Source organism: Chinchilla lanigera, unplaced genomic scaffold (assembly GCF_000276665.1).
Source record: "Chinchilla lanigera isolate Chin_1 unplaced genomic scaffold, ChiLan1.0 scaffold00049, whole genome shotgun sequence".
NCBI classification, from domain to species: domain Eukaryota; kingdom Metazoa; phylum Chordata; class Mammalia; order Rodentia; family Chinchillidae; genus Chinchilla; species Chinchilla lanigera.
The window spans coordinates 408,784-423,928 of record NW_004955450.1 but is presented as its reverse complement, the minus strand read 5'-3'; the positions used below and the strand labels follow the sequence as shown (position 1 = coordinate 423,928).

General features: G+C 55.8%; 1 gene segment (V, D, J or C); it reads right to left on the bottom strand.

Moving 5' to 3' along the window:
- Positions 1-4,534: 4,534 nt before the first annotated feature.
- LOC102004219 lies at positions 4,535-12,287 on the bottom strand. The segment is given in 7 exon segments: positions 4,535-5,083; positions 5,155-5,288; positions 7,086-7,418; positions 7,502-7,825; positions 7,916-8,236; positions 8,363-8,641; positions 12,200-12,287. Coding segments are annotated over 7 exon segments (1,563 nt in total).
- Between the last annotated feature and the right edge of the window lie 2,858 nt (positions 12,288-15,145).

Genomic DNA, 15,145 nt, shown 5'->3' with positions numbered 1-15,145 from the left:
TCAGCCCAGCTCAGCCCAGCTCAGCCCTGCTTGGTCCTGCTTGGCCCAGCTCAGCTCAGCTCAGCCCAGCTCAGCCCTGCTCAGCCCTGCTTGGTCCTGCTCAGCCCAGTTCAGCCCTGCTCAGCCCATTTAAGCCCATTTAAGCCCAGCTCAGCCCTGCTTGGTCCTGCTCAGCCCATTTCAGCCCAGTTGAGCTCTGCTAGTCCTGCTCAGCACAGCTCAGCTCAGATCAGCCCAGATTAGCCCTACTGAGCTCTGCTCTCCTCAGCCCAGCTTAACCCTGCTGTTCCTATTCAGCCCAGTTCACCGTATTTCAGTTTAATCCTGCTTGGTCCTGCTCAGCCCAGCTCAGCCCAGCTCAGCCCAGCTCAGCCCTGCTTGGTCCAACTCAGCCCAGATTAGCTTGGCCCTGTTGATTCTGCTTAGCCTAGCACAGCTCAGCCCAAATCAGCCCTGCTCAGCCTTGCTAGTCCTGTGCAGCCTAGCTTAGCTCTGCTCTCCTCAGCCCAACCCAACCTTTTTTGGTCCAGCTCAGCCCAACTCAGCTTAGCCTTGTTGGTCCAGCTTAGCCCAATTTAGTCCATTTCAGCTCAGCCCTGCTTGGTCCTACTCAGTCCAGCTCAGCCTGTTCAGCCCTGCTTGGTCCTGCTTAGCCCAGTTCAGCCCAGTTCAGCCCAGTTCAGCCCAGTCCTGTTGGTCTTGCTCAGCCCAGACTAGCCCATTCCAGTTCAGCTCTGCTTTGATTATGCTCAGCCTAGTGGAGAACAGCCCAGCTTGCTCCTGTTCAGCCCAGTTCAGCCCAGTCCAGCCCAGTCCTGGTCTGCTCAGTTTAGCTTTGCCCTTTCCACCCAGCCCAGCTCAGCTCAGGTCAAGTGCGTCTGCCTATCTGAGCTCAGCTCAGCCCCAGTCAGCTCGGCCCGGTGCCCTAGCCCACACACATGGCTGCAGGGGAGCTGCCCTTGCTGTCCTCCCATCCCTCTGCCCAGCTGGGCTACGTGTGCTGCTCCTTGTTGCTTCAGGAAGCTCTGTTTCATCCTGTTTGCTCTGCCCTGCTGGGCTGAGCCAGCAGCTTGCTCCTGCTTTGCTCCTGTCCTGGCCCGTGTCCTCTGTGGTCTCCCTCTGCCCTCCTACTCAGTCTCCATCCATACCTGCTTTCTATCCCTAACTCCCTGCAGTGTCCTGCCTGACACAGCCCTGCTGACCTCTCAGTGTGCAGAGGGGTCATTGGGCCAGAGGGCTTGGGACCCACCTGCTCATGTGGTGAGCAACTCCACTGGAGGGACCAGGCCTCCCAAGGCCTGGTGGCCTGTGCTGTAGACCTTCCTCATGGCTGTTGCCTGCTTCCCCAGAGGCCTGACTGTGATGACCTTGTGGCCTCAGTGGTCCCTGTCCTGCTTTGGCCGTGGGCTGAGCTGGATGTGGGGAAGCAGGTGGGAGGGGTTGCCTGTTTGGCCCAGACATGGTCACTTGCCCACTTCCTGCCCCACCTCCATGACCCAGCCACTCGCCTCTACGTCATGTCTGGTCTGTGGTCTGGCTGTGGTGGGGACAGGTGTGTGTGGCCTGGGCTGTGGGGCTCCATGGGCCTTGATGGGATCAAGGCTTCATGTGGCCGACACCAGGGTTGACATGGGCACTGAGATGCTGGTTAAGAAGGTAGAGATAGATACAGTTAAGAGCTCAGAGACCCCGAGACAGGTGGAGAGGGAGAAAGGCAAACCAGGAGGAGGAGTTGGAGGAGAGGCCAAGGCTACCAGGTAGGGATTCTTGGGGCAAGGCTGGCCTGGGGTGCACCCCAGCCAGAGAGGCTGCCGGGCAGGAGCAGATGCAGACTGCCCTGTGCCAACTCCCTGCCAGGCTTCCTACTGTGGGTCTCTACCCCTGGCTCCTTAGCAGCCGCCCAGGTCACCTTCCATCCTTTGCCTGGTCCTATGCACCGTTTGTCCCCTTCTCTTCATCTGCTGCCCCTATCTGGGCAACAAGGGGCAGCAGAGCCTTGTGGACATCAGCTTCCTTCACCCAATGCAAGGCATAGAGACTGGGTGGTCCTTGCTGGGCAGGGCACGGTCAGCAGGGAGAGGTCAGCTTGCTAACAGTTGGAATGGAACATTCTGTTGATAGGCTGAACACTGGGGTGAGGATACCAGCAATTTCTGGGTGCTGGCTGGGGCTGGGGCACTCACAGAGGCTATAGCAGGTCCTGAAGTGCATTGGGTGAATTGAAGGTCCCTGGCTGTGTACAAGGGTATGAGTGGGGGAGGGGGTGAAGGGAACAGGAAGGTGACTGCTGGGGTCTGGGAAGTTCCTTAGCCTGGCTTGAGAGACCTCAGGCATTTCATTAACCCTGACCCTTACAGCAGTCATTAAGGATATGCTGTGGATGCAGATCTTTCATTTCTGGCTGATGTAGCAAACATGCCACAGATTGTGTGGCTTCATCAATAAATCTTCACCTCTCACAGTTTTGGAGTCCAAAAGCATACGATCAGGGCGCTGGTTTGGTCATTCATGCAACAGCCACTTCTTGGGTCCTAGATGGTGTCACAGGGTAAAAGGAGGGTGAGAGTTTGCTGGTTCCCTTTCCAAGGACACTTCCCATCACAGGGCTGCATCTGTGATCCAAACTCCTCCTGAAGCCCACTGTTCCTTTGAGCTTTGGTTGTCAAGCACAGAGATAGCAGGACAAGCAGGAGCACCTTGCTTTGCAGATGCATGCACCACAGCAAAGTGCAGTCTGGGGTGAAAGCAGAGGAGTAAACAGTGGGTAGAAGCCATCATTCTTGGCCACAGACTGGACAAGCAGCTGGAGGAGAGATGTCTTCCTAGAAGTTATTTTCATTTAGGACTGGTGGGTTCATGTGAGGTCTTGGTTTTAGCAGAGTCACTGAGACAGCTTTCTCTGGCCCCACCGGTCAAGGTTTGATTCTTCTAGCTTGCAATGTCAGTATGGGGTGTTTGCAGACACCTCTACCTCTCTCTCATGGTTTCCTGTCTCTTCTAAAGACATTTGCCACTGGCCTCATCTCAAGGTTGCTCTTATCTGCACAGAACCCTTTCCCAAATAAGGCCACATTCAGGGTTTCAGACACCTTTGGGGGCTGCCACTCAGCCCACCATGGTGGGTCAACAGGAGAGTTGAGAATAAAGAGGAGGGGGGGTGAGGTGGGGGACTTGGAAGGCATCCTCTTGCCCTGGAACGATGTCTGTGGAGGGTAGGGTGTGGTGTTTGGGCAGGTTCTGGAGCCCAGGTGCCTGGATGTGAGTCATCTTCCTGGGTTCTGAAGGAGGAGACCATGAAACCCTCCCCAGGCTCAGGGGAGACGGAACTCTTTCCTGGGTGATGTGCCTGGCATCCAGGGCTCAGCAGGTGGAGTACTGGATGCCTATGCTCTGGATCAATGGGGCTCATGGCCTAGGGTGCTGGTTGGAGGAAGAAGACTGTGGTTCTGCCCTCAGGGGTGTCTGATCCAGGAGGCAAGGGGAGGCTGTGAAGGAGTAGATGAGGCCTCTGGAGACCTTGGCTATGGTGGCATAGGTTTAGGCCTGGTTGTGTGTGTGAGTGTGAGTGTGACTGAGTTCCCAGTGTGTGTGTCTGGGAGTAAAGAAAGCTGAGAAGAGGCCTTGGTCTTTGCCTAAGAAGCTCCCTTCTCTGTCCAGACCTGTTTGGAGTCTCTGGCTTAGTGTCTTGTCACCCATCCTTGGGTCCCTGGAGGGGATCCTAGAACCTCATCTTTGCCAAGGATTCCTGGCTGTGTCGGAGCTTGGCTATGATGTAAGGGATAGGCTGGGCCTGTGGTGTGGCCGGGCTGTGGCCTGGACCTACTCTCCTTTCTGTCCTTGTTCCATGTCAGAGTTCCTGTGGTGCTGGATCTAGGGCACCAATGCCATCTCCTGAGAGAACCACTATATAGTGTTATCAAGGACTTTTAAACTACTGGTCCCCAAAATGGTCTTAACTATTTCCCACCTCAGCCAGAGCCCAGGAGGACAACCCTACCTCCTTGCTGTAACTTTTCTAATCTCTGAAACTTTCCTTCGAGTTATTGGCTTCTGGGTTTTTGGCCTGCACAAAGGACCTGTTGCTCGCCTTTCTTTCTTTTCGTTGGTTCCTGAGCACTTTTAGTGTGGGGGGCATTCTGTCCTTTGTTGATTGCTCATGGGCTCCCTTTTCCCTCACTTTTGCTGGCTTCCTGGAGATCTGTAGGCTGGTCTTTCCCACAGGGACCTGGCCCCAGCCCCACCACAGTCCTCCTTGGCTGGTGGCTCCTTTGCCGAACCGTCCCCAGACCACCAGGATTCCCCCAGGGTGGTGGTGGCCAGCTCCAGGCAGCTCTTGCTCATGTGTGTGTCAGTGCTCAGTCATCGAGACTTCAGCCTGGCTGGCAGGGAGATTCTGGGTCCGGAAGAGGCTGTTGCAGGGAGCAGCAGCTCTAGTCCACACCATCAGGGTGCTGCCTCCCCCCACTCCAATACACATGCCAAAAATCTCTCCCCAAAGCACACTCAGGACTCAGCTGTAGACAGGAAGTTTATTAAGAAACAGAGATGGGAACAGGATGGCTGGGCCACATGGAGGTCAGTGAGGCTTTGTCTCCACTTGAGGCTCCTTCTCCATTGCTACAGACGCCCCACCAGCCTAGGATCTGAGCAGTCCTGCAGCCTCACCCTTGGAGGAGGTGTCTGTGTCCTCAGGCTGGGGTATTTAGGGCAGAAGAGGCCACACTGTGTCTGGAATCAGGCACTGCTTGTTGGCTGGCTGGACTCTGGGTAGTGGTGGTGGCTAGGCCATGTGCTTCAGGCACTCACGTGTTTTTGTGGTTGTTCAGTCCACATCTTCAGGGAATTGCCTCAGTGCCCATGGATCTGGTGATGCCCACTCTCCTCGAGGGACAGGGCTTTCTCAGAGGGGGTGAGTGTGAGTGATAGCCCCTGGAGCCTGACCCTCGAGCTGAGCTGGAACCTTCTGGACCCTGGCGCATGCGTAGGTACTGCGACCATCCTAGGCTCTTGGCTGCAGGACATTGGTGTAGTCATGGAATGTCTGGGGTGTTCTCTGCACCATGGCAGTGAAGACCCACTTCACCTGGGGGAAGGTGTGCATGAGGACGCTGCTCAGCCCTGCCCTGGACCCCAGCTTACCCAGAACCCACGTACCTTGAGAACAGTGACAGTGGCACTATAGCTCACGCTGAGCAGGAAGAGGGAGATGAAAGTGTAGGTGCTGGTCCATAGCCCCTCCAGCTCCTGGCTCTCTGTCTCGTCTGTGCACAGGTCCTGGAGGTCCAGCTCTAGAGAGAGTGCCCAATCAGCCCTCCCAGTGTCTGGGTGACTGGGTGGTGGCAGACCCTGCTGGTCTCAGGCTGCCCTACTGAGGCCTAGGGCATAAGCTCCCTGGCCAGCCCCAGAGTCTGGGGTCGAAAGCTCCCAAGATAGCCAGAGGCCTCTTTCCTCTCCTGCGTAGACCTCTGTTCCTTGACTTCACCCTGGGCCCCATGGTGGCCTGGCCTGTTTCTCTCTCTCTACCCTGGTGGTGGATGACTCCCCTTGATCCTGCGGGCCCACAGAATCTGGGTCTCAGGATGGTCTCTGAGTGCTGCAGCCTGGCTTGGGAGCTGGGTGATGGGTCTCTGGGGTTGCCTTGGCTTCATGGACCCTGAGGCTAGGCCTGCAGGATTCAAGATGGTCTCTGGGGACTTGGCCCTCTGCCCTTGCCACCTTCCCGTGCTGCCCATGGCCTCTAGCTGTCTGCATGCTGGCTCATCTCTGTCTCTTTGGCCTGGGGCTGGGGACAGACCAGGGTGCTGGATGGATGGGCCTGCTGCTCTAGGAATGAGTGAAGGCACTAGCAGCCTCTTTGACTCAGAGATCCATGTATTCCTTTGTTCTGGAGACCCAGCTCTGCGTGGGAGTGCTAGGTGCCTGTGTGCTCAGTGTGTGCCCATTGAGCATGGGTGATGAGCCTCGATCAGGGTCTGTGAGGCAGGTGTATGTGCTGTGGGAGCCTAGGTAGGTGAGACCTGGTTCCAACTCTTATCCTCCAGGGCTGTGTGGGAGCAGGAGGACCCAAGAGCAAGCCCTATATGAGTGTGTGTGTGTGTGCACGCGTGCATGTGTGTGTGTGTGTATCCATGTCCCTGTGTGTCTGTGTCTGTCATCCTTGGGGAGCAGCTGACAGTGGGCTGGGGAGGCTTGAGGAACCACGGGAGGAGTCCTTGTGGGGGACACTTGGTTCCTGGCTGGGGCTGAAGGCCTTCATGCCTGTCTCAAATCAGTTCTGGCCACACATGAGTGTGTGAGGTCTGTCACCCCATGGGAAACCAGAGAGTGTGTGTTTTGTCAGTGCATGGTATGTTGCGGTGGCCATATGGCTCAGTGTAACTACAAGGCTTCAATGTGCCCAACTCTGCGTGGGTTGTGAGGCTGGCACCCCTTTGGGGCAGACACAGAGGTTGGAGTAGGGTTGGGCAGCAACCTGGGGGCACTGAGTGCTGACCAAAGGCTAGCATGGTCCATAATGGAGTAGGTGGTCAGGGCTGGAGTGATGGGTTTGGCCCTGGCCTTGTGTATGGAGGGCATCTGGGTCCAGGGTGTCTGCATTTGCATGGGGCTCTGATTCTCCAGCCTCTAGGTCTAGCCAAGGAGCCTATGCACTGGGCCTCGGTAGGGCTCTGACTCTTCTGGATGGGACACCTGGGGTTCAGGATTTGTCCGGGGAGGGGCGGGGCCTCCTTGGCTTGCTTGCCCTATGCCTTCCCCTTCTGGTTCTCTGAATGCTTTGGAGGGGTGAGAGCTGCAGTAGGGTGACCAAGACGGTGGGGAACTGTTCTGGGCCCCATTGCCTGCTGTTTGACAGACAGGCAGATTGATGAAGCCACATCTCACTTCTGCCCCCTTCTTCTTTGGTGGGGGGTCCCTTCCTCTGTGCAGGATACCCCATTCCACAGCCCTACCTCCCCCAAGAATGGGTTCCCAGGGCTTGAAGCGGGCACCAGGTGTTTATTGGGTGGCTTCCTAGTGTTGTTACAGCGGGGGACAGAGGTCTGCTTGATGGATGGAGCATGGGGAGTCAGGAAGTCTTCATTTACCGGAACTCTTGGACACAGTTTCGTCTGTGAACCTAGGGTAGGGTAGTGCCTCATGGACCACACGGCAGGTGAATTGGTGGCCCCGTGTCCAGTCATCCTGGGTGACCTGCAGGCGGCTGACGATGAAGAAGGAGGGAGGGGAGCTGTTGATCTTGGTGGGGGGTGTCGTGCTGTACTGGTTTTTGGTCACATCCTTTCCGTTGCGAAGCCACAGAACCGAGATGTCCTTGGGGAAGAAGTTCTGAGCCAGACAGGTGAGGAAGAACATGTCCTGGCTCTCCAGACCCTTCTCTGGCAGCTGGAACACGTACACTTTGGGACTTACGCGTGTGCCTGTGGAGAGGTGAGGGTGAGCCAGGCTGTGCCTTCTCTGACCCCAAGGGAGGCCTGCCCACTACCTCCAGCCTATGGCTCACCGGTAGCCTTGCTGATGTACCGCACGATCGGCTTGGGCAGATCAGGGTGGTTCACACTGCACGTGTACCTCTCGCCTTCAATCCAGTCCTGGGCAAGCACGGGCAGGGTAGACTTGATGCTGACCGTGGTGTTCTCGTGTGTCTTGGCGGTCCAGTCATCAGGTTTCACAGGCCGCCCACTCTCCCGGGTCCACGTCACAGTGACTCCTTTTTTGTTCTCCAGGTCCACCACCAGGCAGGTGAGCTTGGGCTTGGGGCCAATGTACAGGTCCACAGGGCTGGGTGGGATCAGGTAGGCACGCACACCTCGTGGCTCATCCTCATCTGTGGTGGGGGAGAAGTTGTGTGAGACCCTGCTAGCCCCTCCAACCATCCCTCCCTCATATCTAGGCAACAGGGTGAGTGGGACTGCACCTGTGCACTTCCGGGTGTGGGCCTTGACGGTCTGGCCTTGGGAGGAGACCTGGCAGGTGAAAGTGCTCTCAGATGCCCAGTCACTCTGGGTGATGTTGAGGTCTCTTTGAGTGGAGGCCAGCCTGCCATCCTGCTTGAGTGCATTGCTCTCTGTGAACTTGTTGCCAATCTGCTGCCCATCCCTCAGCCAAGTGACTTCAAGGTCACCTGGGGTGTAGTGGGAAATGAGGCAGTGGAGCTGGATGGTGGGCTGGAACTTGTTCTGGTTGCAGGAGGAGTGGAGGAGCTTCACAGTGAGCCGGCTAACACTGGAGGAGCAAACTAAGGGAGAGGTGGCCAGTGGGACTATCCATCATACTCCTGCCCCCAGGCCCGCCCAAGGCCCCACCCTCCTTCCCCGATTGGTGTGGCCTGGGAGCACCCTGTTCTGGCCGGTTGCCTGCTCACCATTGATTAGCTTTGTTTCGTTGAATAAAGTCGGGGTGTGGGTCACCCTGCAGGTGAACTGCTTGAGGCTGGATCCTGAGACTAGCACCTGGCTGGTGGTGACCAGGAAGCTGGAGTTGAAGTTGACGGTGGGGAATTCAAAGACGGTCACATTCTGCGAGTTTGTGTCCCAAGTCACGGTCACCGGTTCCGGGAAGTAGCCTTTGACCAGGCAGCCCACTGCCTTGGGCTCGTCACAGCAGGACCTCAAAGGGTAGATGGTGGGTTTCTGGACAGAGGCTGTGGGACAGGGCATGGTCAGGTGGGCCCAGGCCTGGGGTGGGTGGGGCATCTGCTGAGGATGCTGCTCCACCCCAGTCTGGGCAGCTCTGGTCTTGTCCCTGTTCTAGTCTTCTGGCTTCTCTTTTTTCCCTGTGAGTCCCAGGCCCCAGACACCATCAGATGTCCCTGTGTACCCTTGGGCTGATGATCATGGTGCTCAGGCTGAGCTTGGGCACAGGGGTGTCCAGCAGGGAGCCTGACCTCAACCCTGAGGGCTGGAACAGGGCATCTTGGGGAAGAGAAGCATCAGGCCATCCCTTAGGCTGAAAGATCCGGGCCCAAAGATCTCATAGGGGCTGGGGACCCAGAGGCCCATCTGGCCCCATCGGGCAAGGACCGGAGATCCAGAGACCCCAGGAGGATCTGTCCCCACCGGACACCCCATGGGGCTGGGAACTGGAGACACAGGGATGCCAGGCTGACCCCACCTCACACTGGACCCCACAGGGTGGATACTAGAGACCCAGGAGTTGTGGTATATTTCCTTCCATTCTCATCTGTAGATCTATTGGACTGGGGATGCAGACGCAGAGCTCTCTCAGGACCCTTAGACCCTGATCTCCTTCCTCCAAATTTGTTGTGGGGGTCACAATAGGCAGGTATACCACCCCTGCCTTGGACTCCTGCTCTGTGAGGCTGTTGGGCTGTATGTGCAGACATCTGTGTGTCCTGCCCTGGTTTCCCCACAGCCTAGCCTTTGTCTGACCAGATAGGCCTCCATTGGGCTACCCCACTACTGATGGCCACAGTGGGAGGCAGCAAGCGTTGGCTTTGACACCATGTGGATGGGGACAAGATAACAGAGATCACCTGGTTCTGCTGTCTGGGTAGTTCTGTTGGCAACTGTATTCCCATCTCTGTCAGCCCCGGAGCCCAGAGAGCCTCGGCTCAGTCTCATTAACTGCTGTCCCCAAACACAGAACCTAACCCCACCATGATACTCTCTTGGTTCACTCACCCAGGGGAGTGAGCAGAATCCAGACTCACAGGCGGAAGGACAGCAAATCACTACAGAGCAAACACGTAGGGCAATGTAGGAGACTTCTCTATCTGCCAGGATCGATGCAGCCCAGCTTAGCCAGGTGAGCTAAGAAGTGCAGCTCAGCCCAGTCCAGCTCAGCTCAGCCCAGGTCATCTCAGCTCAGCCCAGGTCAGCTCAGCTCAGCCCAGCTCAGCCCAGGCCAGCCTAGCTTAGGGCAATTCAGCCCAGGTCAGCTCAGCCCAGATCATCTCAGCTCAGCCTAGTTCAGCCCAGGCCAGCTCAGCTCAGCCCAGGTCAGGTCAGCCCAACTCAGCCCAGTTCATCCCAGCCTAGGTCAGCTCAGCCTAGCTCAGCCCAGCTCAGCCTAGCTCAGCCCAGCTCAGCCCAGCCCAGCCCAGCCCAGCCCAGCCCAGCTCAGTCCAGCCCAGCGCAGCTCAGTCCAGGTCAGCTCAGCCCAGCTCAGCCCAGTTCATCCCAGCCTAAGTCAGCTCAGCCCAGCTCAGCCCAGCTCAGCCTAAATCATCCCAGCCCAGCCTAACTTTGCCCAGCTCAGCTCAGCCCAGCTCAGCCCAGGCCAGCCCAGTTCAGTCTAGGTCAGGTCAGCCCAGCTCAGCCCAGTTCATCCCAGCCTAGGTCAGCTCAGCCCAGCTCAGCCTAAATCATCCCAGCTCAGCCTAATTTTGCCTAACTCAGCTCAGCCCAGCTCAGCCCAGCTCAGCCCAGCTCAGCCCAGCTCAGCCCAGCCAGCTCAGGCCAGCTCAGCCTAATTCAGCCCAGCTCAGTTTAACCCAACCCAGCTTAGTTCAGCCTAGCCCAGGCCAGCCCAGCTCAGCCTATGCCAGCCCAACTCAGCTCAACTCAGCCCAGTTCATCAGCCTAATTCAGCCTAATTCAGCCCAGCTCAGCTCAGCTCAGACCAGTCTAGCTTAGCCCAATTCAGCCCAGCTCAGCTAAGCTCAGGTCTGTGCCCAGGTCAGCTCATCCCAGCCCAGCCTACCCCAGCTCAACCCAGCTCAGCCCAGCCCAGCTCAGCCCAGCTAGCTCAGGCCAGTTTAGCCTAACTCAGCTCAGCCCAGGCCAGGCCAGCCTAACTTAGCCCAATTAAGCCCAGCTCAACTGAGCCCCGGTCATCTGAGCTCAGGTCAGCCCAGCCCAGCCCAGCCCAGCCCAGCCCAGCTCAGCCTAGCTTAGTCCAGGCCAGGCCAACCTAGCTTAGCCCAATTCAGCCCAGCTTATCTGAGCCCAGGTCAGCTCAGCCCAGCTCAGCCAACACTGGCTTAGCTTAGATCAGCCTAGCCCAGCCCAGCCCAGCCCAGCCTAGCCCAGCTCAGCCTAGTTTAGCCCAACTCAGCCTAGCCCACCTGAATTTAGCCCAGCTCAGCTCCTCCCAGCTCAGCCCAGTTCAGCCCAGTGTAGCCCAACATCACCCAGTATATCCCAGCCCAGCCCACCTAGCTCAGCCCAGCTCAGCCAGTTCAACCTAGCCCCGCTCAGTTTAGCCCATCCTATCCCATCCCATCCCATCCCATCCCATCCCATCCCATCCCATCCCATCCCATCCCATCCCATCCCATTCCATCCCATCCCATCCCATCCCATCCCAGCTCAGCTCAGCTCAGCCCACTTTGGCCCAGCTCAGTCAGTTCAGACCATCTCAGCCCAGTATAGCCCAGTGTAGCCCATCCCAGCCCACCCAGCTCAGCCCAGCTCAGTCCAGGTCAGGTCAGCCCAACTCAGTCAGCTCAAACCAGTCCAGGTCAGCTTAGCCCAGCCCAACCCAGGTCAGCTCAACCCAGCTCAGCCCAGTTCATCCCAGCCTAGGTCAGCTCAGCCCAGCTCAGCCCAGCCCAGGTCAGCTCAGCCCAGCTCAGCTCAGCCCAGCTCAGCTCAGCCCAGCTCAGTCCAGCTAGCTCAGTTTATCCCAGCCCAGCTCAGCCCAGCCCAGCCCAGCCCAGCCCAGCCCAGCTCAGCCCAGCTCAGCCCAGCTCAGCTTAGCCCAGCTCAGCCCAGCTCAGCCCAGCTCAGCCCAGTCCAACTCAGCTCAGCCCAGCATAGCCCAGCATAACACAGATCAGCCCAGCACAGTCCAGCACAGCCAGCTTAGCCTGGTCCACCACAGTTCAACCCTTCTAAATGCTCTTGGTTTAGCTCTGTCCTTTTAGCCTAGCTCAGTCCTGCTAGGTCTTCCCTTCTTTGGGCTCTGTCCTACTTCTGTACCATTCAGCACAGGACAATTCCCTGCTACCATTCAGTATCTTGGTGACATCCTTCTCCTGGCCCCTGGAGCGGCTCAGCTTCCTACCACTTTGCTCTCTTGAGTCTTGGCTGGCCCAACCCTGAGCAGCTGAGATTCACAGGCCCAATTCTCCAGATTGGCAAAAGCCTACTCCTATTTACCTTCACCAGGCAAGGACTGTGATTGCCATGTAATGACCCAGTGCTCGGTTTATTCTGGGTGGCAACACAGGTCACCGTCTCACCAGTCCCCATCCCCACATCCCCATGTCTGGTGTGGAGCTCCCTGGCTGGGATACCTGAGGTTCTCTGCTGGCTTCCTGAGGCTAGGACAGCTGTCCGCATCTGCAGCCATCTCTGTGGGCCTGTGATGGCTCCAGGCGACATGATTTTAGTTACGATTGTTGTTATTTTTATGCCCAGGTGATGCCTGGGCAGGGAGCTCTGCCTCAGTGCCCTCAGCTAAAAGTGGGGTGGGAACCCCCAGGCCCCACAGCCCTGGAAGTCCCCTACTGTCTGTTCTTGGGAAGTTGGCTGAGCCACAGCAGAGTCTCAGATGAGGACCCTGTGCAGGGGACACACTTGTGCTTCACAGGGGACAAGTCCTGTCCTTGGCCTCCTGGATCCAACTAGCATGATGCTGCTGCATGTGGCTTGCAGGTTGCCCTTTTTGCCCCTCAAGGTCATGCTGCCCAGACAACGCCATTGCTTCTCTTTTTTCAGCTTTGTGGGGTGAGGGTGACAGCCATTTTGTGTGTGAGAAATGAGGCCTGTTGTAGTTCCTCTGCCAACCCCTCCACTGATGAATCAGGTGGCCTAGAACTGCCAGGCAGAGTGGCTGGCTGACCAGCGAGGGCCAGCAAGGCTGTATGCATGTAGGCTAGCAACTCTGTGTGGTCCCTTCTGCCTCTGGTCATGCCATGTCCTTGCTGGGGGGCAGTGGAGATGGTGGGGGCCATGGAGGTCAGGAGACCATGTGTGAAGCTGTTCCTGAGCCTCCCTAGGGATGTAGAGTGGACACAGGCCAGGTGCAACCTCCCCCGCACACTTTGTCCTCTCTGTGGGCTCCCATGTTCCCAGGAATCTTTCCATGTCTCCACAAACCCCCTGCAAAGAAGGTGCATACTCTTTGGGAGGGACATTAGAATTCACTGGGCCTGTGGCCCCCACACAGTGGCTGAGGGCCATGGTTCTATCAGGTCTGGCACCCTCTGAGGGGTTTTCCTGCACATGGGAAGATGCCAGGGCTGCTGGACAGTGGGGACAAGCAGCGTATGAGGTTGGAGTCTGGGGTCATCAGGACCTGGCCTGTTCTCTTTTTCCATACAGGCTATGCAAGGCCACCTGTCCTACCACTAGCCCTGGAGACAGATGGCATGTGGGAGCCTGCAGGGAGAAAGTGGAGTATCTTGGAACTGTTACTGGGATGCCGGAGTCATATCCCATGGTGACAAAGAATGAGACTATGGACAGAGGACATAGGTGTAGGCAAATTTATTCAAAAGATATAAAAGCAAGGAAGTCTTAAGCAGGGTATCCACAAAGTCTCTTTGTCTAGGAGTTTTTAAGGGATTTAAAAGAAAGTTCAAGCCATTGTGAAGCAATATAATCTCCACCCTAGAGATTATATATTTTGTGGGGTCTAATTTATGCGGTGTCCATGAGCCATTGAGCCAGTTGCCTGCCTGGCCATGCTCTGGGGAGGTTCCAACAGCCAAAGAACACTTGATATATATATTTGTATAATCCCAGAAGGGTCATGACTCAACAGACTCTTGGAGCCGCTGTCCTTACTGCCTAGTAGAATCCTAACTCCTGTCTCACTGATTCCTGTTATATTCCCCCCTTTGAAGAGGTGACCCTAACTGTTGTTAGGGAAAAAAGGACAAAACTTTGGCTGTTTTGTGCTGCACAGGGGCAATGAGAAAGGGTTGGGAGTCAGGGCTGTGCTCCAGAGGACTTGATAGAAGTCCTTTAATGGCCTATGATAGAAGTCAAGTGGGATCTGCCTAGAGGATTACCTCTGCCTGACCATCTGAAGCTTCCTAGACTTTAGGTGAGAGGAAACAAATAAGAAAATTGAATGAACAAGGTCCAAAAATGCAAAGGAGTATGACGTATTAATACTGATATGAAAGGTCCTATAAGGGTCCTATATACTCTACCCATGTAGTGATTTAAGGAGGGAGATTTAAACCCTTAAGGGATTTCCTGAGCCTGGACTGGTTCTAGTCTCTTGGTTGTTCAAGGAGGGAGCCCAGATTAGAGATGGATCCACACTTTGGGAAGGTGGATCGGTTAAAGCATAGGGTATCAGTGAGGGCATTGCAACAGTACTTCTTCCCGTCCACAAGAAGGGCAGAATATAAGGGTTTCCTGCAGAGGAAATAGAGGCCAGTTCCTGTGAATGAAACCAGGGTGGGGATGCACAGAGATTGTCCTGTAACCAGGCAAACTTAAAGGTAGACTGCAAGCCTATGCCAGTGAGAAAGTTCTAGGGTGACCAGGGGCCTATGGAGGAAGGTCTGGTTCCAGAAAACCAGCCATCTATGCACAGAGGGGTTTCTTTAATGGTGTGATTGGGAGGGCTTTGACATGTGGTGTTGTGGTTGATGGCAGTGAAAGGAGAAAATCGAAAGACAAGGTAATGTTCTGTCTTATTAAGAACAAGGCCCAAACATCGGGAGAGACAATCCCAGGTGATTATTGGTGTCATTTTGCTCTAACATGGATACTGTCCATATTCTTGAATAGTTGTGGTCTTTGGCCACCAAACAGAGTGAGAGAAGTTGAGGTACTCATAGTACCCTTCACTCTGTTTTTTTTCTGGCTACCAGTAAGGCCCACTGTCTTTTTTATCACAGTGCTATACAATTGGAAAGAGGCATTACAGTGGAGAAGACCAAGGAGTCCCAGGATGGGTCCTTTATCATTAAGGTAGAAATGTGCTCTGTTCTGCAGGCTGAGAGCTTTGTCCTGAGAGAGTATTTTTCTAGTTTGGGATTTGAAACTTACACCCTCTTAACTTGTCTCCTAGGGAGTATGAAGTCCAGGCATGGGTACAAAAGATCAGTCAGTGTTTTATTAGGGTCTCTGAGGGTCAGAAGACTCCCAGTTTTTGAGGATAAATTCTAAAGGGGTGATGGGAGCTGAGCCAATCTTCCCATCTTTTTCTGAAAAAACATCAAAGGGAGAGAAGGTGTCCCTTGCTTTCCCTATTAAAGTACTCCTCAGCTAAGGCATTC